This window comes from Schistocerca piceifrons, chromosome 8 (assembly GCF_021461385.2).
Source record: "Schistocerca piceifrons isolate TAMUIC-IGC-003096 chromosome 8, iqSchPice1.1, whole genome shotgun sequence".
In the NCBI taxonomy this organism is placed as follows: Eukaryota; Metazoa; Arthropoda; class Insecta; order Orthoptera; family Acrididae; genus Schistocerca; species Schistocerca piceifrons.
This window is the reverse complement of record NC_060145.1, coordinates 128,318,512-128,341,971: the sequence shown is the minus strand read 5'-3', so window position 1 is coordinate 128,341,971 and position 23,460 is coordinate 128,318,512. Positions and strand designations below refer to the sequence as shown.

Below are 23,460 nucleotides of genomic sequence, written 5' to 3'. Positions count from 1 at the left end.
TGACAACCTAAAGTTATATATGAAAATCACTTTGCTTCCTCCGAAAATGAGCCCTTTCTACTGCAAGCTTTTTGCTTTCCGTATTTTGGGAGGAGGTTGTATGGACCAAAATAAAGACAAAAAAGGTCCAGTGAAGCTGAGCTCTAAAGTACATACCTTAAGAGCTATGAGCTCTTGTTCATCTTTGTTACTGTAAAACACATCTCTTCTGTTGGACAAGTCCTTATAGCTCGTAAGGATACAGGGTACTTTCCCAGCTCAATATTATGTAAAAATCAACACCTATTTCTTTCAGGCACTGTTTATAATGTATATGTTTTACAGACTTTTTGTTGATAACAGGTAAAGCAGCATACTTTCTAAACAGATTAGAAGTATTTTGAATATTTTTGAACTTGTTTAGGGCTATTTAAAAAATTACAAAGAAATTGATGCAATTTTTTTCCACAATGCTTCCTCAAATTGAGGTACCATTTAATCCAATGTTATGCATTTGAAGGAGACCAAATTTTTACCAGATATGTATGACATGATGACTGTGGTACCAGACCTATTTAATTCCACCTAAATATGTATATCAAAATGATAAAAAATTACCACATCTTACATTTTAATTTTTATAATTTTTTTCCTAATAAAATGTTATTTTTCTATAATTTAGTTGACTCTGCAATAAAGCTTAGGTCTACTACATAACTACGGACTATTGCAAGTTACAGAAAAAATTTAAAGAAATGCTTTATAAACTTTAGGAAATATTTGTACCTGAATTTTTAAAAATACAATTTGCGGGAAACTGCGAATGACGATATGAGTCCAATTAAACCATGCCTCAGAACATTCCTGAAGCATAGTCTTCATCCTGTAAAATTTCTTCATCTTCAAGCTTCCTCTTGGCATTCATTCTAGCACTTCTTGCTCCTTTGGTAACTTGAAGAGCGATTCAGCTTCATGCACCCACTGTCTGTCACACGCAAGCAATTGATCTTCCATATTAGAGTCACATTTTATGCCTAATTTTCTCAGGACTTTCAACCTTCCTATCTCTCCATCATTGAAACGTATCACTGCATCTAGTACACTAACTTTTAATGTATTTAATCCTACAAAAACATTCTTGGGTAATCTTTCCCATATGCAAAGTTTGAAACTTTCATTTGTATTCTGAGTGCCCCCATGAAGATGTTTACTAAGCAAAACAGGGTCACTCAGGTCTCTAAAAATTGGTTTTATTTCAGTCATAACAGGCTCAGGTAGCGAACGCTTTTTAATTGTATATTTGACCACTTTCTTTTGCTTTTTGGTAATCACACCAAGAACCTGCTTCTTTAGGACAAAGTCCGTGAACAGGGTGGTCATCTGTGGACAACTTATGAAAGTAGGTGGCCCATACAGCTTTTCTCATTGCTGTAACATCATTCAGAGGTGTAGTTCGTCTAATGGCCAGTCCATAACAACACTGAAGACTGTCTATTTCAGTTTCTGTCAATTTGCCTCGGCCAGACAGAGATTTTCGATCAGATAGCAACTTTCCTTCCATTTCTCTTTGTAGCTTCCTCAATCTAGCACCCATCCTCTTTTGCAAATGTCCACAACATTCCAGTTTTGTTACCAAGGTACGACCATAAACATTGAACTCATTAATTTTACTGAAAGCTTTAGAGTCCCCATCGCCTAGGTACTTCATATATCTAATGTTATGAACGGGCAGTGACCTCTGAAATATTTTTAGAGGTCCATCACACTCTATATCTTGTATAAGAACATGATGAAAGGCCCCCAGGATGCCATAAAATTAAGATTTATTAAAAAACAAAAAAATTGAAACACCGAGTAACCAGAGGGTTGGCAAAAACATTAATTATGAATGCGCGGTAAGGTGCAGACAAATGAAAACATTTTCTCATTCATTTTGTTGTACAGTTCTTTTTTTTTTGACAGACACAGTCAAACTCTCTCATATGTAGAAGGACGATGAGGATGTGCGATTTTAGAGATGAAGTATTGTGATGTCAATGTATTGTATGTGTGAGTGAATAAAGTAATGTTAAAGAACCATATCAAACATTTTATTTGTTGAAGTAAATGAAGAGGAAAGTTACAGGAAGAGGATTTTCGTGATTACGACAAGCGCTGGTGTCCCGGAGTCCTCCACCGCCTGCAGCTTCAACAAAAATGTAAGGAAGTCCGATGCCCAAAAGAATGCCAATAACCACAGAACATTTTAACAATGCAACTATATTCATATTAAAAAAAAAAAAAAAAAGTGATGTAACTTACCAAACAAAAGCGTTGGTATGTTGATAAGAGACACAAACACACAAAATTCAAGCTTTAACCCATGGTTGCTTCATTCAAAAACAGAAAGAGAAAGTAAGATGACAGAAAAGATTTCGAAATGCAACAGTGACAATAACAAACGTATTCATATTCAATTTTATTTATTTACATTTTTTTGTGTATTACAACCTCCACTGTAACCATAATAATTTTTAGAACACTGATGTTCAATATGTCCTTCAGTGTTACCATGGCAGGTGTGGCAGTACTTAGATAAGCACTCAACATCAACTTTTCCATTCTCCAGAGAAGTAGCACTTACAACACCATTGAAGGAACGATGTCCTCAATGTTGCAATGTCCCATCAAGTGCAACAGCAATGTCCGTCATTCCACTAATCTTTACAGTTTCTTCTACTGCACGTTTCATTGATGCTTTAGACACAACTAAAAGTATTTTTATGTACTTGCTGAACCTACTGGAAGGAGGACAAAGGCCCATCAAACCACAAGACGTTTGAGCAGCCTTTTTTCCTTTCCTTATTGCACACATTGCATACACTAACACCAAATTCACATCATATGAATTATGCACAGTTTTAGAAGTCATTTTCGAGGTAGATTTATTGCAGGATCTACATAGAACAACTAATTTTGGCGCTAAACCCTTCCTGCTATTTTGTTGTTCAGTTATGATGATGATGATGGTGATGATGTTTGGTTTGTGGGGCACTCAACTGCATGGTTATCAGCGCCCGTACAAATTCCCAATTTTTGCTTAATCCAAACTTGACACTTTCATGAATGATGATGAAATGATGCGGACAAAACAAACACTCAGTCATCTAGAGGCAGATGAAAATCCCTGAACACCACCAGGAATCGAACCTGGAAGCGAGAACGCGACCGCGAGACCATGAGCTGCAGTCATTGTTCAGTTATTTCCAGAGAGCCTACACCATCACACTGTTTACGTTTCGCCACTTCCTTTATCAAAGAAGATAAGATGCCCACAGCAGCAACAACAACAAATCCACTACAAAGAGCGTCATTGTTAACACAAAAATTTGAATCACCAAGAGGCATGCTATGTGGCAGTTTCTTCCCTGAAGAACTGATACATAGGTTACTTTCCACAGTGTGGCTTGCTTTTCTTGTGAACTGGTTACCACAGAATTTACTTTTATTGAATTTCTTGGCATGTGGCATAGTTTGTATTTATTGCACACTACTACACTATCTAGCTGTAAAATACTAACACGAATTCTTTACAGACGAATGGAAGAACTGGTAGAAGCGGACCTCGGGGAAGATCAGTTTGGATTCCGTAGAAATGTTGGAACACGTGAGGCAATACTAACCTTACGACTTATCTTAGAAGAAAGATTAAGAAAAGGCAAACCTAAGTTTCTAGCATTTGTAGACTTAGAGAAAGCTTTTGACAATGTTGACTGGAATAATCTCTTTCAAATTCTAAAGGTGGCAGGGGTAAAATACAGGGAGCGAAAGGCTATTTACAATTTGTACAGAAACCAGATGGCAGTTATAAGAGTCGAGGGGCATGAAAGGGAAGCAGTGGTTGAGAAAGGAGTGAGACAGGGTTGTAGCCTCTCCCCGATGTTATTCAATCTGTATATTGAGCAAGCAGTAAAGGAAACAAAAGAAAAATTCGGAGTAGGTATTAAAATTCATGGAGAAGAAGTAAAAACTTTGAGGTTCGCCGATGACATTGTAATTCTGTTGGAGACAGCAAAGGACTTGGAAGAGCAGTTGAACGGAATGGACAGTGTCTTGAAAGGAGGATATAAGATGAACATCAACAAAAGCAAAACGAGGATAATGGAATGCAGTCAAATTAAATCGGGTGATGCTGAGGGGATTAGATTAGGAAATGAGACATTTAAAGTAGTAAAGGAGTTTTGCTATTTAGGGAGTAAAATAACTGATGATGGTCGAAGTAGAGAGGATATAAAATGTAGACTGGCAATGGCAAGGAAATCGTTTCTGAAGAAGAGAAATTTGTTAACATCGAGTATAGATTTAAGTGTCAGGAAGTCGTTTCTGAAAGTATTTGTATGGAGTGTACCCATGTATGGAAGTGAAACATGGACGATAACCAGTTTGGACAAGAAGAGACTAGAAGCTTTCGAAATGTGGTGCTACAGAAGAATGCTGAAGATAAGGTGGGTAGATCACGTAACTAATGAGGAGGTATTGAATAGGATTGGGGGGAAGAGAAGTTTGTGGCACAACTTGACTAGAAGAAGGGATCGGTTGGTAGGACATGTTTTGAGGCATCAAGGGATCACAAATTTAGCATTGGAGGGCAGCGTGGAGGGTAAAAATCATAGAGGGAGACCAAGAGATGAATACACTAAGCAGATTCAGAAGGATGTAGGTTGCAGTAGGTACTGGGAGATGATGAAGCTTGCACATGATAGAGTAGCATGGAGAGCTGCATCAAACCAGTCTCAGGACTGAAGACCACCACCACCACCACCACCACCACCACCACACAACAACAACAACAACAACAACAACATCTTTCAGAACTATTGTTGTTGTTGTTGTGGTCTTCAGTCCTGAGACTGGTTTAATGCAGCTCTCCGTGCTACTCTATCCTGTGCAAGCTTCTTCATCTCCCAGTACTTACTGCAACCTACATCCCTCTGAATCTGCTTAGTGTATTCACCTCTTGGTCTTCCTCTATGATTTTTACCCTCCACACTGCCGTCCAATGCTAAATTTGTGGTCCCTTGATGCCTCAGAACATGTCCTACTAACCGGTCCCTTCCTCGTGTCAAGTTGTGCCACAAACTCCTCTTCTCCCCAATCCTATTCAATACCTCCTCATTAGTTACGTGATCTACCCACCTTATCTTCAGCATTCTTCTGTAGCACCACATTTCGAAAGCTTCTATTCTCTTCTTGTCCAAACTGGTTATCGTCCATGTTTCATCTCCATACATGGCTATACTCCATACAAATACTTTCAGAAACGACTTCCTGACACTTAAATCTATACTCGATGTTAACAAATTTGTCTTCTTCAGAAACACTTTCCTTGCCATTGCTAGTCTACATTTTATATCCTCTCTATTTCGACCATCATCAGTTATTTTGCTCCCCAAATAGCAAAACTCCTTTACTACTTTAAATGTCTCATTCCCTGATGTAATTCCCTCAGCATCAGCCGACTTAATTCGACTACATTCCATTATCCTCGTTTTGCTTTTGTTGATGTTCATCTTATATCCTCCTTTCAAGACACTTTCCATTCCGTTCAACTGCTCTTCCAAGTCCTTTGCTGTCTCCGACAGAATTACAATGTCATCGGCGAATCTCAAAGTGTTTATTTCTTCTCCATGGATTTTAATATCTACTCCAAATTTTTCTTTTGTTTCCATTACTGCTTGCTCAATATACAGATTGAATAACATCGGGGAGAGGCTACAACCCTGTCTCACTCCCTTCCCAACCGCTGCTTCCCTTTCATGCCCCTCGACTCTTATAACTGCCATCTGGTTTCTGTACAAACTGTAAATATCCTTTCGCTCGCTGTATTTTACCCCTGCCACCTTTAGAATTTGAAAGGGAGTATTCCAGTCAACATTGTCAAAAGCTTTCTCTAAGTCTACAAATGCTAGAAACGTAGGTTTGCCTTTCCTTAATCTTTCTTCTAAGGTAAGTCTTAAGGTCAGTATTGCCTCACGTGTTCCAATATTTCTACGGAATCCAAACTGATTTTCCCCAAGGTTGGCTTCTACTAGTTTTCCCATTCGTCTGTAAAGAATTCGCATTAGTATTTTGCACCTGTCGCTTATTAAACTAATTATTCGGTAATTTTCACATCTGTCAACACCTGCTTTCTTTGGGATTGCAATTATTGTATTCTTCTTGAAGTCTGAAGGTATTTCGCCTGTCTCATTCATATTGCTCACCAGATGGTAGAGTTTTGTCAGTACTGGCTCTCCCAAGGCTGTCAGTAGTTCTAATGGAATGTTGTCTACCCCCGGGACCTTGTTTTGACTCAGGTCTTTCAGTGCTTCTGTCAAACTCTTCCCTCAGTATCGTATCTCCCATTTCATCTACATCCTCTTCCATTTCCAGAATATTGTCCTCAAGTATGTCGCCCTTCCACCTTTCTGCTTTCCCTTCTTTGCTTAGAACTGGGTTTCTATCTGAGTTCTTGATATTCATACAAGTGGTTCTCTTTTCTCTAAAGGTCTCTTTAATTTTCCTGTAGGCAGTATCTATCTTACCCCTAGTGAGATAAGCCTCTACATCCTTACATTTGTCCTCTAGCCATCCCTGCTTAGCCATTTTGCACTTCCTGTCGATCTCATTTTTGAGACGTTTGTATTCCCTTTTGCCTGCTTCATTTACTGCGTTTTTATATTTTCTCTTTTCATCAATTAAATTCAATATTTCTTCTGTTACCCAAGGATTTCTACTAGCCCTCATCTTTTTACCTACTTGATCCTCTGCTGCCTTCACTACTTCAACCCTCAGAGCTACCCATTCTTCTTCTACTGTATTTCTTTCCCCCCCATTTGTGACAATTGTTCCCTTATGCTCTCCCTGAAACTCTGTACAACCTCTGGTTTAATCAGTTTGTCCAGATCCCATCTCCTTAAATTCCCACCTTTTTGCAGTTTCTTCAGTTTTAATCTACAGCTCATAACCAATAGATTGTGGTCAGAGTCCACATCTGCCCCTGGAAATGTCTTACAATTTAAAACCTGGTTCCTAAATCTCTGTCTTACCATTATATAATCTATCTGATACCTTCTAGTATTTCCAGGATTCTTCTTTTATGATTCTTGAACCAAGTGTTAGCTATGATTAAGTTATGCTCTGTGCAAAATTCTACCAGGCGGCTTCCTCTCATTTCTTAGCCCTAATCCATATTCACCTACTACGTTTCCTTCTTCTTCCTTTTCCTATTGTCGAATTCCAGTCACCCATGACTATAAAATTTTCGTCTCCCTTCACTACCTGAATAATTTCTTTTATCTCATCATACATTTCATCAATTTCTTCATCAACTGCAGAGCTAGTTGGCATATGAACTTGTACTATTGTAGTAGGTGTGGGCTTCGTGTCTATCTTGACCACAATAATGCGTTCACTATGCTGTTTGTAGTAGCTTACCCACACTCCTATTTTTTTATTCATTATTAAACCTACTCCTGCATTACCCCTATTTGATTTTGTATTTATAACTCTGTATTCACCTGACCAAAAGTCTTGTTTCTCCTGCCACCGAACCTCACTAATTCCCACTATATCTAACTTTAACCTACCGATTTCCCTTTTTAAGTTTTCTAACCTACCTGCCTGATTAAGGGATCTGACATTCCACGCTCCGATCCGCAGAACGCCTTTTCTTTCTCATGATAACGACGTCCTCTTGAGTAGTGCCTGCCTGGAGATCGGAATGGGAGACTATTTTACCTCCGGAATATTTTACCCAAGAGGATGCCATCATCATTAACTATACAGTAAAGCTGCATGCCCTCGGGAAAAATTATGGCTGTAGTTTCCCCTTGCTTTCAGCCGTTCGCAGTACCAGCACAGCAAGGCCGTTTTGGTTAGGGTTACAAGACCAGATCAGTCAATCATCCAGACTGTTGCCCTTGCAACTACTGAAAAGGCTGCTGCCCCTCTTCAGGAACCACACATTTGTCTGGCCTCTCAACAGATACCCTTCCGTTGTGGTTGCACCTATGGTACGGCCATCTGTATCGCTGAGGCACGCAAGCCTCCCCACCAACGGCAAGGTCCACGGTTCATGGAGGGAGGTCAGAACCATTAGTTACTGCCTTTGGGAGAAGATGAGGATAGGTTGGTTAAAGTTACATTAAAAATACACACACACACACACACACACACACACACACACACACACACACAGACACAGACACAGACACACCATCAGCCTTACTTCACATGATTCCACATAAATACAAATGCTTCACAGGTATCAGAAGTATATGGGCAGGGTGGAAACACGGACAAGGAAAAAAATGTCCCGGATTTCCCGACTAAGAGAACACTTTCTCCCAGGTGAAAACACCCTTTTTCCGTGTTAAGTGACAGTATATTTTCCCTCGGAACTGAATGGTTATGGTTTTATACACAGGCGTAGAATTTCCCGGCACTTTAGAAAACTAAACTCAGGGAAAAAAACATGTTTTGCAAAGATTTTGATGTGAAGCAACATGTACCCTGGATATTTTCGTATTGCTAAAGTATAAATTCTAATTCCATCAAAAACTGCATGTTACTTTCCCAAGCAATGAAATCGGGATTGCGATGCGCTTTTGTAAGCCAGTCACACTCATGTCACATGATCTCACCAGCCGATGACAGCTGATATTCAGAGCATAGTGCACGTGATGTAGTCAGCCAATAGCAAGATCACTGTTAAGTAGCGTGGACACACAAACAAGAAAAGTCAATTGTTTAAATTGATATACATAGTGTTACTACAAGAAAAGAAAAGCTTTCACATATAATATTCGTCTCTAAGGTTAATACTGCAAGAGAAGCTAAGCTTCCACATATAATGCTGATCTTTTTGCGCATGTTACACTTTAAGATATATCACACAAATGTGCCAGTAAAAATTTTAATAGTGAGATAAATGTCTGATCTGCTGGGCTCGAAATTCTTCTAAATGGCTCGTCATCAAAGAGTTGATTTTTAAATGAGAGTCAAACGCTGTGTGATTTAAGAAATTCATTGTACATTCTCGCACATAGTTCAATTTGCATAAAGGAAATTTATTTTTAAAGTAACACTGTTCAAATCACTATTCACAATATTTTCCCGCAATTTGTTAGAAATAGGTTCATTTCAGCAGTTGCTAGAGAGCGCCAGATGATAGGTGCCACTGCGCTTGCGCAGCTACGATGACGGAGGAGGCCCGTATGTTCGTAATTGTAAAACATTAGAAGATCTTACATTATGTCATAAAAGAAACAAGACATCAGAGGATACCCCAAGAGCATCGGAATGTGCACATTTAAAGTGCATACTTAAAGTGCACATTCGTATGTCCAGATTCCCAATGAAGTAGTCCTCGACCAGATATTATAAGCTTTTCAGTGTGGTTTTCGAGACATAAATTTTGTTGGGGTACCAATGCTGTACTATCTCATGTTTGGTTCTTTATTATGGCATAATGCCGCACATGCTAGAAGATGAAAACGTGCACTTGAAATGCATCAAACAGTTGAACCTAGCCAATAGTGTGGAATTAAACACTTCGTTTCAAATGCACTGACTGCCTCAGCGGAAAAGTTTGATAAAAGCCAAGTTTCTTTAGCATACCCACAAAAACAAAGTCACTGTGCTTGACTGTCAGAAAGGTGGAAATAAAATAAAATCTGAAACTAATAACAAATTTTTGCCTTCCGTAATTGTGTGAATGTGTTTTAATTCACTTGATAGCTTCCGGCCAAAGAAATCCATTTTGTTTTCATTTGACGTGAGAGCATTAAATGACGAGGAAGCAGCAAACAGCGTAAACACGGGTCACGTGGAGACTATCCACTTCCCCACTATAACTCAGACTGCTCTGCGCATCAGCCCCGGATCTATGATACTTCCGAACCGGGACAATACTTCCCTCACGAGCGATTGAGATAGGTCAAAAATTTATAAAAATTCGAGTTTTCAAAAATATGTTCATTTTGTAGTGCACATCTTGCTGAAGAATCTGATACATAAAACATGTGTGTTCGAGGAAATGTAAGACATTTGATCTTAAGTGTGCCCACGTACAGTGCCACGCCTCTTCACACAGCATGTCACCTGTATTTCGCTCTGTGGAATTGAAACGTGTATATTTTGTAATGGATGCTGTCAAACTATATTCAGGATAGTGGAAATTAAAATGCCCTGTGGTGCCTCTCCTGCTTCCAGTTGGCTGGTTTGACATCCTGCCCCTCTTTTTTATTTATTTATTTTTTAAAGGAAGCTTGCAATTAATATTGGATGGGATTATTTGTGATCGGGAGAACAAGAACTCTTCAGAAAATTTGCACTCTTTATTGCCTATTAGCTAATAACTTGCTGTTTTGTGTGACATAAAATTAAATATAGGGTACATAAAACCAGTAAACACAAGAGACAAGAAAGACGGTACACATTTTTTCAATCCTCAGTTCCTAACATTTTTCTCTCTCTAATCATGCTAAAGCTTTAAAAGGCATGCTTTCCTTTCTGTGAAAGAATCTGTTACCTCATCAAAGTTTGTGAAACGTCTTCTACATGAAAAATCGAAATGTCGTTGTCTAATACTGAAAAAGCTGTTAATACAAATAGCACCCAAGACTGGTGTGGTTTCTCGATCTGGTTATGTCTATTTTGTCACTGTCTGCTTGATAAAACAAAAATAGGCCTTTGTAATATAGCAGCAATTTTAACACACCAAATAAACGAGACTGTTCTAACACAAATGGTCATTTTTATAACACGACAGAACATAATTCATAAAGCACCAATATCAAATGCCTGTTAGGCCTACTACAGGCAAAAAGCTTTATGTTAGGAAACAGTTTCACATTTCATTCATATGCTCCAGTTTCTCAAGCATGAGATATGCTCCAGTTTCTCAAGCATGAGATATGCTCCAGTTTCTCAAGCATGAGATATGCTCCAGTTTCTCAAGCATGAGATATGCTCCAGTTTCTCAATCATGAGATATGCTCCAGTTTCTCAATCATGAGATATGCTCCAGTTTCTCAAGCATGAGATAGAAAAGTAGTAGTACGAATTTTTTACATAAATTTGGTATCGTGATGTTTTTCCATAATTTGTGTGATGTCCCCGTTTCTTCTCCTTCCTCATTCTAACAAACAATCTTATAACTAATTCTGTAACTATTCCTGCTATTGTCAAAACTTCTCTGCCAGTTAACTTCACTAACCCTGACAGAATCATCGGTTTCGTTATCCCGCAATTATTCCAGGTTAGGCGTTGTAAAACGTTCATAGAACACGTTTTCCGCACTTCTTCCAGAACAGAACTTAAGCGGCTGTTAGTCTGGGATTGTACAACTGGTCCTTACTAGTGTAGCAATCTGACCAAAACTTTTCTGTCAAAATTTCATTTTCTTGGATACACCCAGAAGATAATACATAATCTTTCCTACCTGTTATTCCTGTTAGTCATTCATTTCCACTCTGGTAATCTGAATCTATGGATTTCGCTAGTAAATACAACAACGCTGATCATTCGCAAACCCAATCAACCACATAATCAGACAGTGACTTGCATTCATCAGCTCGGCTTTATTCCGCTCAGCTCACATAGACCCGTCCCCTTTTGTCTGCAGGAAAGTTTATTTCTAGGCACGACGAGAATTCTTCTGACAGACATCACGTACACTAAGCACGCATTCAAAAATCAACTTTTGGTTCATTCAGAAATCAAGTTAGAAGGTGCTAAAAAATGTTAAAAAACCAACATGGATGTGTTCAAATTCATATGAATAATCTGTAGACCAACGTGCACTTTCCTCAAGAATATGAATATGAATATGCCCCCCCCCCCCCCCCCTCCCCTATGAAGCATTGCATACTCTCTTCCTAAAGCCTTTGACACATTTTGCTGCTGGCAGACACTTGTATGAGTCCTGTGTTTTGGTGTTGTATATGGTGCATTTCCTTTGCAAGTTAAGTTTTATTTTCAATTTTTCATCTTTTATTGCTGCAGTCGTATTTTGCAGTAGCGGGATATAGTAATATCCTTTGTTAGAATATTGGTTCTTACCAGGCAAAATTACAAAAATTTAAATGATAACTAAAACAATGAAAAATTCCCAGAATTCGAAAAAATTCCGAGGTTTTTCCCAGTTTTCTCCCGGATTTATCCCGGATCTCCCAGTTGTCCCAGGTCGTATACACCCTGACAGGACAATCAAATGGGAACTGAACACCCAGCATGATAGTCCGCAGGACAGATGGCCCCACTGTTGTTGGCATACTGACCAAGTGTGGTTGTCCAGCTGTTGACACGGAGGCAAGCAAAAAAGAACAGAGGCGCGTGGTTTGTTTTCTGGTGGCTGAGTGTGCTGGAGTAAGTGAAATTCATTGCCGCATGTCTTCTTTGTATGGTAAACACTGCGTGTCCCTGAATTGTGTGCACAAGTGGCAGAGGACGTTCCGCGAAGCGCGCACATCAGTACGAGACTATCTATGTCCAGGACAGGACCATTGAGGCATTATCCCCGATACGATGGGCCAGATTAATGACCCTATCCGAGGAGACCAATGAATCATGGACGATGAAATTTTGTGTTCAGGGCGGTGTTAGCCTTGGCTCCGGGCATGCCATTGTGCACGAGGTCATCAAAGACCATTTGCATCACCACAAAATTTAGGTGGAGTGGATGACCCATCACCTCACCGGGGGACAAAATGGTGTGAAATCCAAGTTATCTGCTATGGTATCATGAGGAAGGACACGTGTATCTGTCCTGTATTGTCACAGGGGATAGTGCCGCCATTTTGGGCCCCATGGCAAATGTCAAAGTCAACAGTGGAAACATATCTTCCCTGCCAAAGACATCCAAAGCTGTTCACACACATTCCGGTAAGGTGAGAATGATTTCTTCCTTTGATGACTGCAGGGGCCCCTCTGTTCATCGAGTTCTTAGAGTGAGGAGTGACAATCGATGCGCGGTGTTGTGAAGACACTATGCAGAAACTGCAAGGCACCATAAAGTCAAAAAGCCCAGGAATGTTTACATAGAATCATCCTGTTGTACTGTAACACATGCCACCACACTGCCTACGAGTCGAAGGCTACATCTCACTGATTTGTTTGGGAAACACTACATCTTCCATAGAGCCCAGATCTTTCACTGTGTGACTTTCACATCTTTGGTGACCCAATGAAAGACACGCATGGACATTAGTTTCAATTGGACAAGGAAGTGGAAGAGTGGGTGCAGTTGTGGATTTGTCAGCGATCGGCCACTTTCTGTAAACAGGAATTGAGCGTTTTGTCTCTAAGTGGGATAAATGTAGTAACATATGTGGTGATTGTTTTTGAAGGGAACCATTTCATGATTCCGTTGTGGCAGATGTTCAGTTTTCATTTGACAGCCCCTCATATATGTCAGAGGGTGCACAGTGGATGAGCCTCCATGTGTGAAGTTCCTCAGCATCTAGATAGATGATAAAGTATGTGGGTAAGTTAACCAAAAAACCCAGTTTTGCACTCCAAAAACACTCTTGCTGTGTTGACCCGCAGACTTGACTACTATCATACTTTCACTCAATTCCGCCCTATGGCAAAGCCTGGGGCAAATGCTGCTAAGACAAAAAACTGTGCAATAACTATATTACAGAAGGCTCTTCAAGGAGCTAGGGATTCTTACACTTTCATGCTAATACTCCCTAATGGTATTTGCGGTTAATAAAAAGAGTGTACTATGGATGAATACAGCAATTCACAACCACATACTAGAAGTAGAAATAATTTGCATGTAGGCTATGCATCTCTCTCTCTACGATTACGAATGGAGTGTAATGTTCTGGAGCAAATGTCTAATATTAGGTTGCAGTTGACATCAGGCAGGAAAATGGAAACACTCAAATATTTAAAAATGAAGTACAAGATTATCTCATTAACCACTCCTGCTACCTTAGTTCAAGAATGTAAATTCTGCCTTTGTTATTGTATAGAGAGCTGTGAATGGTTTACATAAAGTTGCAAAATATTTTGTTTGAAGTGTCATACTAAAACAGTGGGTGAGTAGAACAAAAGGAGCAGTGGCTTTTTTCAAAGTCGCGGTTTTTCTTTGTATTACGTACTCTCAAAATTAATTACTTAGATTAGAACTAGTCACAATTTGGTATTGTATACTTTACAGAAGTAATCAGCAGTGGTTGCTTCTGCCTGTTAATGTATAACTTAATTGATCCCACATTTCTGAAGGCTGTCGTTCATTATGGTATTTACCAAACACTATCTATCAATGACCTTGCCTAGTAAGGCGGTGCAGGTCTCCCGCATCGTTCCCCTACGCTCTGTAAAGAAGTATCGGACTTCATTTTCATTTCATCTATCAATGAATGAAAGAAAGGGCTGGCCACTCCAACTTCAGAATGAGAGGGGTCTCCCTGCAGTCTCTCTTCATTCATCGTCCTCACTACAGGTAGATCCCTCTCATCCTGAAATTGGAGTGGGCTGTCCTTCCTTTTTAATCTTCCCTAGCCTGCTCCATGTGGAAGGCACTAACAGTTCCGAAAACTAGAACAGCATTGTCACTTAAGTATGTCTATTGGCAGGAATACAGATTTTGCTTCCTGTAGATAAGAACTGACCAGTAATTCTGTCTAATAATTTGTTAAATGGTACTGATTTCATTCAACAATGATACATCAAGAAAAGAATAATCTCCATATAATCAAAGACTGCCTCTGCTGAAATTTAATTATGTTCCAGTTCATTTGCAGTACACAAAGATATATTTTCAACAGAAATAATGCGTTTGTAGGATGCTTATGTTTATATGGTCGACACTTCTCTCTACAATACTAGAAGAGGAAACTACTTGATATGATTAACCTTTCAAACTATATTTTAATTTACAGAAAATCAACACTCTATCACTACTCAGGTTATCACAATAGAATACTGCATACTGAGCTACCAACTTGCTACATCACGACTCTCCCAACAGGCTTAATATATGCCTCTCAGATTTCTTGGTGAAATGAGCCCCAAATAGAGCCAAGTTTGGGTTTCAGCCTGCCCAGCCCGTGTGGCGTGTCCCACAGGCTAGCACGTCTGGCCCACTGGTCTGAAAAGCAGAGTGCAGCCCACCCCACTACATACAGCAGGCCTGTTGGCTCACTAGCCTAGTGTACTGTGCACTCTGCTTACAGCATACACTTTCCAGCCTGTTGTCTTTAGTGCACCACACCTTGGGTCTATATGCAAAGCCCTAAAACTTACGGGGTCAAAATATTTTTTCCAGAAAAAAATTCACTTCTTGTTAACCAACTACATCCCAATGATGCTAAATTTTCTCTGAAACAAAATGACTGAAGCAGATAATCAGCAGAGCAGACTGATTGTTATAGAGTCAACTAGCTCTGTCCAAACATCAAGACAACATTTAGATGAAAAACAATGTCATCAGTAACAGGCACTACGCTACAAAATTTTAATTACCAAATTTAGGCACACATACAGATATAACAAACATGCATAAAGTAATCTAGTGTTATGTGACATATGAGGGGTGTTCAAAATAAAAGGTATGAAACAACACTGTGGATATAACTGAAGTCTTTATTCAAAAGTAATCACCAGAGGCCTCAGCACAACTAATCCATGGTTTCAAAAACTGAAGGATACCCTGTTCTTAGAATTCCTGTGGCTGTGACGGGAGTCAGTCCTCCACTCTGTCCTCCAATTCGCTGTCCAAATTGAAATGCTTCCGTCTGAGATCTTGTTTAAGGGTGCATGCTCAAGCTGCTCCCACTTGAACTTGGCAATTATGCTTCATGTGACCTGGAAGACATGTAGACACACATTATCACGGAACAGAATCACTCCCTCCTTGAGCAGTCCAGGCCATTTGCTCTTGATGGACATGCGTAGGCTACAGAGTGTCTCACAGTACAGTTTTTCCACACTTGAGAAATTCAATATCAGTGCGCTAACATCCAAAAAACCAGTGAGCACCACATCGCCAGCTGAGGGCACCTCTTTGAATGTTTTAGCGGGAGATCATGATGTTTGCTTTCATTGTATGCTGTTCCTAGATGTTCACTACATTATCCCAAAGTGGCATAAGCAAATTTCAACTAGTTTGATTGTTGTGATGTTTCATACCTTTCCATTTGAACACTCCTTACGCAATAAGGAACCATACTGAAATGCAGCTGACAAGGTTAGCAAAACTGTTAAAAAGTAAAGCACAATAAAAATTGAGTCTGTATTCTTTTAAAATTGTTAGGATGGATAGCCATTAAGGTATGGAGGAGAAAGGTGAAGAAATATTTCTATTTGGGCATTATCTTTCTTAAGTGCTTAAAAATAAAAAATAGAATCATTTACTTACAAAGAGGCAGTTTTTTCTCCAGACAAAGGTACGCTGTTGCGTAAAATAGAGATATATGATTCTGATGTCGACTCACACCAACTTTATCAAATGTTATCACCTGCCAACAAATAACGAGGTCTTTCTTAACGCGTCTGAAGTCATTTCAACACCTGCATTAGAAATACAAAATGCAAATAACAAATGAGATTCAAGAAAAGAGAAGACTAATTTTATTCGCTATCAATTATTTGCTCATTTATAGTGTTACTTACAGTATCAATGGACAGTGATTCAATGTGATTAAGTATTATATTTGCAACTACATCCTCACGCCACCGCAAGTGTGGGTCATCTGGCATATCGTCACTCCTGTTAGATCAAACAAGAGGAAGTTAAGTTACTATGTAAAAATGAAATGACCATATGTGTTGCTTACAAGAAATGAAATACTGTTTGCATCAAGTGCACCATAAATATAGTGCCCCACAATTACAGTAAAATCAATGTTACTTAAAATTAAAAGTTAATAAAATCTACTCCACTTTTATGAGGGCCATACTGAAAATCATGAGTAACCCATTGTTAAAATTCCACTTTCAACAATGTAACAAAAATGAATGCAGGATTGTAATGTGAATCTCTTTGAGGTTCGCCGATGACATTGTAATTCTGTCAGAGACAGCAATGGACTTGGAAGAGCAATTGAACGGAATGGACAGTGTCTTGAAAGGAGGATATAAGATGAACATCAACAAAAGCAAAACGAGGATAATGGAATGTAGTCAAATTAAATCGGTTGATGCTGAGGGGATTAGATTAGGAAATGAGACACTTAAAGTAGTAAAGGAGTTTTGCTATTTAGGGAGTAAAATAACTGATGATGGTCGAAGTAGAGAGGATATAAAATGTAGACTGGCAATGGCAAGGAAATCGTTTCTGAAGAAGAAAAAATTTGTTAACATCGAGTATAGATTTAAGTGTCAGGAAGTCGTTTCTGAAAATATTTGTATGGAGTGTACCCATGTATGGAAGTGAAACATGGACGATAACTAGTTTGGACAAGAAGAGAATAGAAGCTTTCGAAATACGGTGCTACAGAAGAATGCTGAAGATAAGGTGGGTAGATCACGTAACTAATGAGGAGGTATTGAATAGGATTGGGGGGAAGAGAAGTTTGTGGCACAACTTGACTAGAAGAAGGGATCGGTTGGTAGGACATGTTCTGAGGCATCAAGGGATCAACAATTTAGTATTGGAGGGCAGCATGGAGGGTAAAAATCGTAGAGGGAGACCGAGAGATGAATACACTAAACAGATTCAGAAGGATGTAGGTTGCAGTAGGTACTGGGAGATGAAGAAGCTTGCACAGGATAGAGTAGCACGGAGAGCTGCACCAAACCAGTCGCAGGACTGAAGACAACAACAACAACAACAACAAGAATGTGCAGACTTTACATCAAATGTTGCCACACTATCATGTGACCACAAAATGGCTTACATCAATATTTCATTTCAACAGGGTGCTGTCATTGAATTCTTCGCTAAACATGGGAAATGTTCTGCTGAAATTCACCTCAGACTCCATCATGCCTATGGAGAGTCTTCATGGGTGACAACAGTATTAGGAGAGGTGAAACATTTCACATATAGAAATAAGTATCCAAAATGAGCCTTGCAATAGGAGCTTTGTACTATGATGCAGTGCAGTGTAAAGAATGATTTAAGGATTAGGTTCTCGAAAAGTCTGTTCTTGCTGGGTCCCATGTTTACTGACTGAAGACAATGCACTTCAGAGAAGATTTCAAAATGGAGGTGATGAGTTTTGGTGAGTATTGTGACAGTCTGAAACGAAGTTCCACAGTATAAATGGAAAAAAGCAAATACAGTTCCATCTGCTGGGAAAGTTATGGGCACTGTCTTCTGGGATCAAAAGGTTGCATTCCGATTGATTTTCTTGAACCTGGACAAAACATAAATGCCACCTGCTATATCCAGACATTTCGGAAGCTCCATCAAGCATTGCACAATAAACACTCTGGGAAAAGGATTGCCCCACAGCAGGATAACATGTGTCCTCACACTGTTCATGAAAGTGTGGAGACGTGAGGCCAACACTATGAGGCCACAGACGATGTTTGGCAAGCAATGTGTCAGTGTCTTTGAAAGCTGAATCGAAGTGCTATCAAAAGGTAAACTTGAAATGGACAAAGTATTTATATTAGATGACACACTTGAATTGAAAAAAAAAAAATGAAGATTACAAATTTTAAAAATATTTGCTCAGTACTTGCAATACAGCCTTCATAGTTTCAGTGCCTAATTACACAACACGTTGAAAGCCAACATTTTACGTTAGATTTAACTGTGGCTATTAACATTAACATAATTTCTGTGCATATGGCTTTCAGGCCGATAAGCTCATTCACAGTCACTGCTTTTATCAACTGGACAATTTACGCACAGTTCATGGACTTCCTTAGCAGATTCAATTCTCTGACAGTAGATCTCCTACTTTCCACAGCAGAGTCAAAAATTCATTCTGCAAACAACTCTTAGACTGTGACTAATCCAGTCTGACAGGAGTCACAGCCTAGCAATCCATGTTTCAGATGACTGTGACTGCTCCTACATCAGAGATCAGACATAGAGCAAATATGAGTCTAGTGTTGAGGGCTGCACACCTTTCAAATCAAGGCACTGCTGTTACATCAGTACTTTATTGGTTTACTTCCTTCCCATTGCAGTTACGTGACTACAGTGTGCCTGAGAATGGCAGGTCTGCGATCGCTTCCTACTGGGCAATTCATTCTCTCTTAATAAAGTGTCCCCCTAACCAACAAAGTTTGAAGTGCTGTCTTTCACTGTTACTGAAACTGAGCCAGTGGGCCTTGCTTCACTTGTTGTGGGGAAACTTGTTTTGACCGATGTCAAGAGGCAGCAAACACAAAAGGGTAGGGGTCTTTTAAATGTTGGCAGTTCAAATGTACGGTGAATGATGGTACCCCTTAGGGGAATGGCAGCAAGGGACAGGAAAGGACGCCAGGTGCACTCAGTGTACAATCCTGGGGACCTATTTAAATATATTCAAGAGGCTATTCCTGCAGCCAATGAGGGAACAGTATGCAGCCAACTGCAGATTGTGGTGCACGCTGGAACAAATGATGCCTGTCGTCTGGGTCATTCCACAGACTGGCAGAGAAGGCTGAGAAGACCAGCCTTGCACATGGAGTTTCAACGAAGCTCACACTTTGCAGCATTGTCCCCAGAACTGATTGTGGCCCTTTTGTTCTGAGTTGAGTGGAAGAACTGAACCAGACATTGGACTCTCATTCGGGAGGACGATGGTTCAATCCCGCGTCTGGCTATCCTGATTTAGGTTTTCCGTGATTTCCATAAATCACTCCAGGCAAATGCCGGGATGGTTCCTTTGAAAGGGCACGACTGACTTCCTACCCCATCCTTCCCTAATCCAATGAGACCGATGACCTCACTGTCTGGTCTCCTTGCCAAAAAACAACCCAACCAACCAACTGAACCAGAGACTTCGAAAGTTCTGTGGCAAGTTAGGCGGCGAATTCCTGCACATGCATCGTAGGGTAGACAACTGTAGTGTCCCCCTAAATACGTCAGGAGTGCACTACACACCAGAAGCTGCTAGTCAAATAGCTGACTGTGTGTACGGTGCACACAAGGGTGTATTAGATCAGGCAACTCTCCATCCAATCCAGATAATGATAGCTGTAGGAAACCCAGAAGTATCAGTGTAAGAACAAAAGAAATGTCTCCCACAGGTGCGTGTATTAAAATCCTAATGGTAAACTGCTGAAGCATTTGCAGCAAAGTGCCAGAGTTTGAAGTGCTCATAAAAAGCAGTGAAGCTCACATAATACTAGGTACAGACAGCTGGTTAAAACCTGAAATCAGCAGTGAGATTTTTGGGGAAAATTTAAGTGTTTATCAAAAAGATATGCAAATGGGAAATGGAGGTGGCTTATTTGTTGCAGTAGACAAAAATTCACAGAGACAGAAATTGAAGCTGCATGTGAGATCGTTGGGATAGACTCAGTAGCAGGGGCGTGCATAAAATGATTATTGGATCTTCTATTGCCCACCAGACTCATCTCCTGTTATAACCAGAAACTTCAGTTCACTTGTACGTTAAGTACATAGTGGAATCATTGGTGGAGGCTTTAAACATGCAACAATTAATTGGGAAAAAGTTTTGTTAGTGGTGGGTGTGATAAGACATCCTGTGAAGCTTTACTAAATGCCTTCTCTGAAAACTACCTAGAACATATACTTAGGAACCCCAGATCATGATGGAAATATATTGAATCTAATGGCAACAAACAGACCTAACCTCTTTGAGGATCTCCACACCAAAACTGGTATCACTGACCATGACACGAGTTGTGGCAACAAAGATTACCAAAGTACAAAGGACTACTAAAACAATCACAGACGTGTGTGTTCAGTGAACTAGATAAAAATATCAGTAATGTCATATCTCAATGAAGAACCTGAAACTTTCAGCACAGGGCAGGAGCATTTAGAGGAATTCTGGCTCAAGTTTAAAAGAATATTCGACCACGTACTGGACAGATAAGTACCCAGTAGAACAGTTCATAATCGGAGGAAACTTCCATGGCATACAGTCACTGTAAAAAGCAACTAAATAAAGAGAGATTACTGCATAATAGATGTAAAACAAAGCATAGGACTATAGACAGAGAGATGCTAAATGATACGCATTTGATTGTCAAGGGGCCAATGCTTGATGCCTTCAATGACTACCATAGCAGAATGTTGTCAAATGACATTTCACAAACTCCAAAGAATTCCTTGTCGTATGTGAAGGCTGTTAGTAGCACCAAAGTTAGTGTCCAGTCCCTAGCGAATGAGACTGAACTGGATCTGAGGGTACCAAAACAAAAGCTGAAATGTTTAACTCCATTTTCAAATGTTCCTTTACAAAGGAAAACAACGGATTATTGACCCAATGTAATTTTTTTACCAACAAAAAGATGAATGAAATGAGCATTAATGTCACTGGTGTTGACAAACAGCTGAAATCTTCGAAATTGAACAAAGCTTCAGGGTCCGATGGAATATCAATCAGTTTCTATCCTGAATTTGTTGCTGAGTTAGCCCCTTTCACACTATAACCTATCGTACAACAATGCCCAGTTCTTGGAAAAAGGCACAGGTCACATGTGTCTAAAAGAGGTGCCATAAAAGTAACCTACAAAACTACCGTCTAATATCCTTGACAATGATTTCTTGTAGAATCTTGGAACATATTCTGAGCTCAGACATAATGAGGTATCTTGAACAGAATGACTCTCTCAATGCCAACCAGCATGGATTTCAAAAACATCAATCATGTGAAACTTAACTCGCACTTTTCTCACATGATATACTGAAAGCTTTGAATCAAGGTGATGACCAGGTATATGCACTGTTTCCCGATTTCCAAAAAGCATTTGACTTAGAACCTCACCTATGCTTATTGTCAAAAGCATGATCATATGGGGTATCAAGTGAAATTTGTTACTGGATAGAGGACTTTTTGGTAGGGAGGACACTGCATGGTATCTTGGATGGAGAAGCATCACCAGATGTAAAAGGAGCTTTGGATGTGCTCCAAGAAACTGTGTTGGAATGCTTGGTGTTCATGTTGTATATTAACGACCTTGTAGGCAATATTAATAGTATGATCAGGCTTTCTGCAGATGATGCAGTTATCTATAATGAAGTACTATCTGAGAGAAGCTGTATAAATATTCAGTAAGATCTTGATAAGATTTCAAAGTGGTGCACAGATTGTCAACTTGCTCTAAATGTTCAAAAATGTAAAATTTTGCACTTCACAACATGAAAAAAAAAAAAAACCAACAACATAGTATCCTATAACTACAATATCAGTGAGTCACTGTTGGACTCAGCCAATTCATACATGTACCTGGATGTACCACTTTGTATGGATATGAAACTGAATGGTCACATAGGTTCAGCCATTAGTAAAGCAGGTGGTAGGCTACACTTTATTGGTAAAATACTGAGGAAGTGCAACCAGTCTACAAAGGAGAATGCTTACAAATCACTCAAGTGACCCATCCTAGAATATTCCTTTAGTGTTTGGGAGCCATACCTAACAGGACTAATAGGGGATAGTGAATGTATACATAGAAGGGCAGCACCAATGGTCACAGTTTTGTTTAATCCATGGGAGAGTATCACAGAAATACAAAAGGAACTGAAATGGCCGAATCTTGAAGACAGACAAACTATCCTGAGAAAATTAACAAAGTTTCAAGAACTGGCCTTAAATTATTACACTAGGGATATACGACAACCTCATATGTGTCGCTCACACAGGAATGATAGGGATAAGATTAGAATAATTACTGCACGCACAAAGGCATTCAAATAATCTTTCTTCCCACACTTCATACATAAATGGAACAGGAAGAAACCCTAATAAATGGTACTATGGGATGTACCCCCCGCCATGCACCTCACGGTGGTTTGCAGATATAGATGTAGATGAAGATGTACGTGTACCTGCAGATGTAAGACAATTTGTTACTTAGTACTGGAGTTACCCAAAAACACGTCTGATCTTTGTTCACACTTGGGAACGTAATGTATGGCACCCAATGGTCGACACATACCTCCCCCAACTCACCTGTTTCTGTGTCCTTTTATAAGCTGGTGAATGCGGGCACGGAGACGCTTAAAGGCTATTAGATCTAGGGAAGGGTGCCGCTTGTGTCGCTGTAGAGCTCACCGACACTCTTTAATTCCTCAATGACTTCCGGCGACCACCAAGGGACTGTCTTTTGCCGGGGGCACACTAAAGAACGAGGTATCGCGTTTTCCGCCGCAGAAATGCTCAAACACAACATTGACAACACCACGTGGGGAAGATTCAACAGTGACAGCAGAGGTGAAGACTTTGCAGTCTACTTTGTTTAAAGCCCATTTTGGGTACGCGTCCCTGGGCATGATGTCTGGGGAGTGACAGGAAGATGGGGAAGCAGTCACTACCACACAGGTCATCATGTACTCTCCAGTGGATAGATGGGAGAAGGCCTGGACTGCAA

The 23,460-nt window shown here is 39.8% G+C and overlaps 1 protein-coding gene across 1 annotated transcript in view; it reads right to left on the bottom strand.

Moving 5' to 3' along the window:
* The window catches only part of LOC124711670 (N-acetylglucosaminyl-phosphatidylinositol de-N-acetylase), a 114,727-nt gene that overhangs the window by 15,011 nt on the left and 76,256 nt on the right, over positions 1-23,460 (bottom strand). Inside the window, exons 3-4 of the mRNA XM_047241862.1 lie at positions 16,627-16,723; positions 16,373-16,472 (exon numbers count right to left, since the gene is read on the bottom strand). Coding sequence (XP_047097818.1) covers positions 16,373-16,472; positions 16,627-16,723 — 197 coding nt within the window. The remainder of the gene's footprint in view (positions 1-16,372; positions 16,473-16,626; positions 16,724-23,460) is intronic.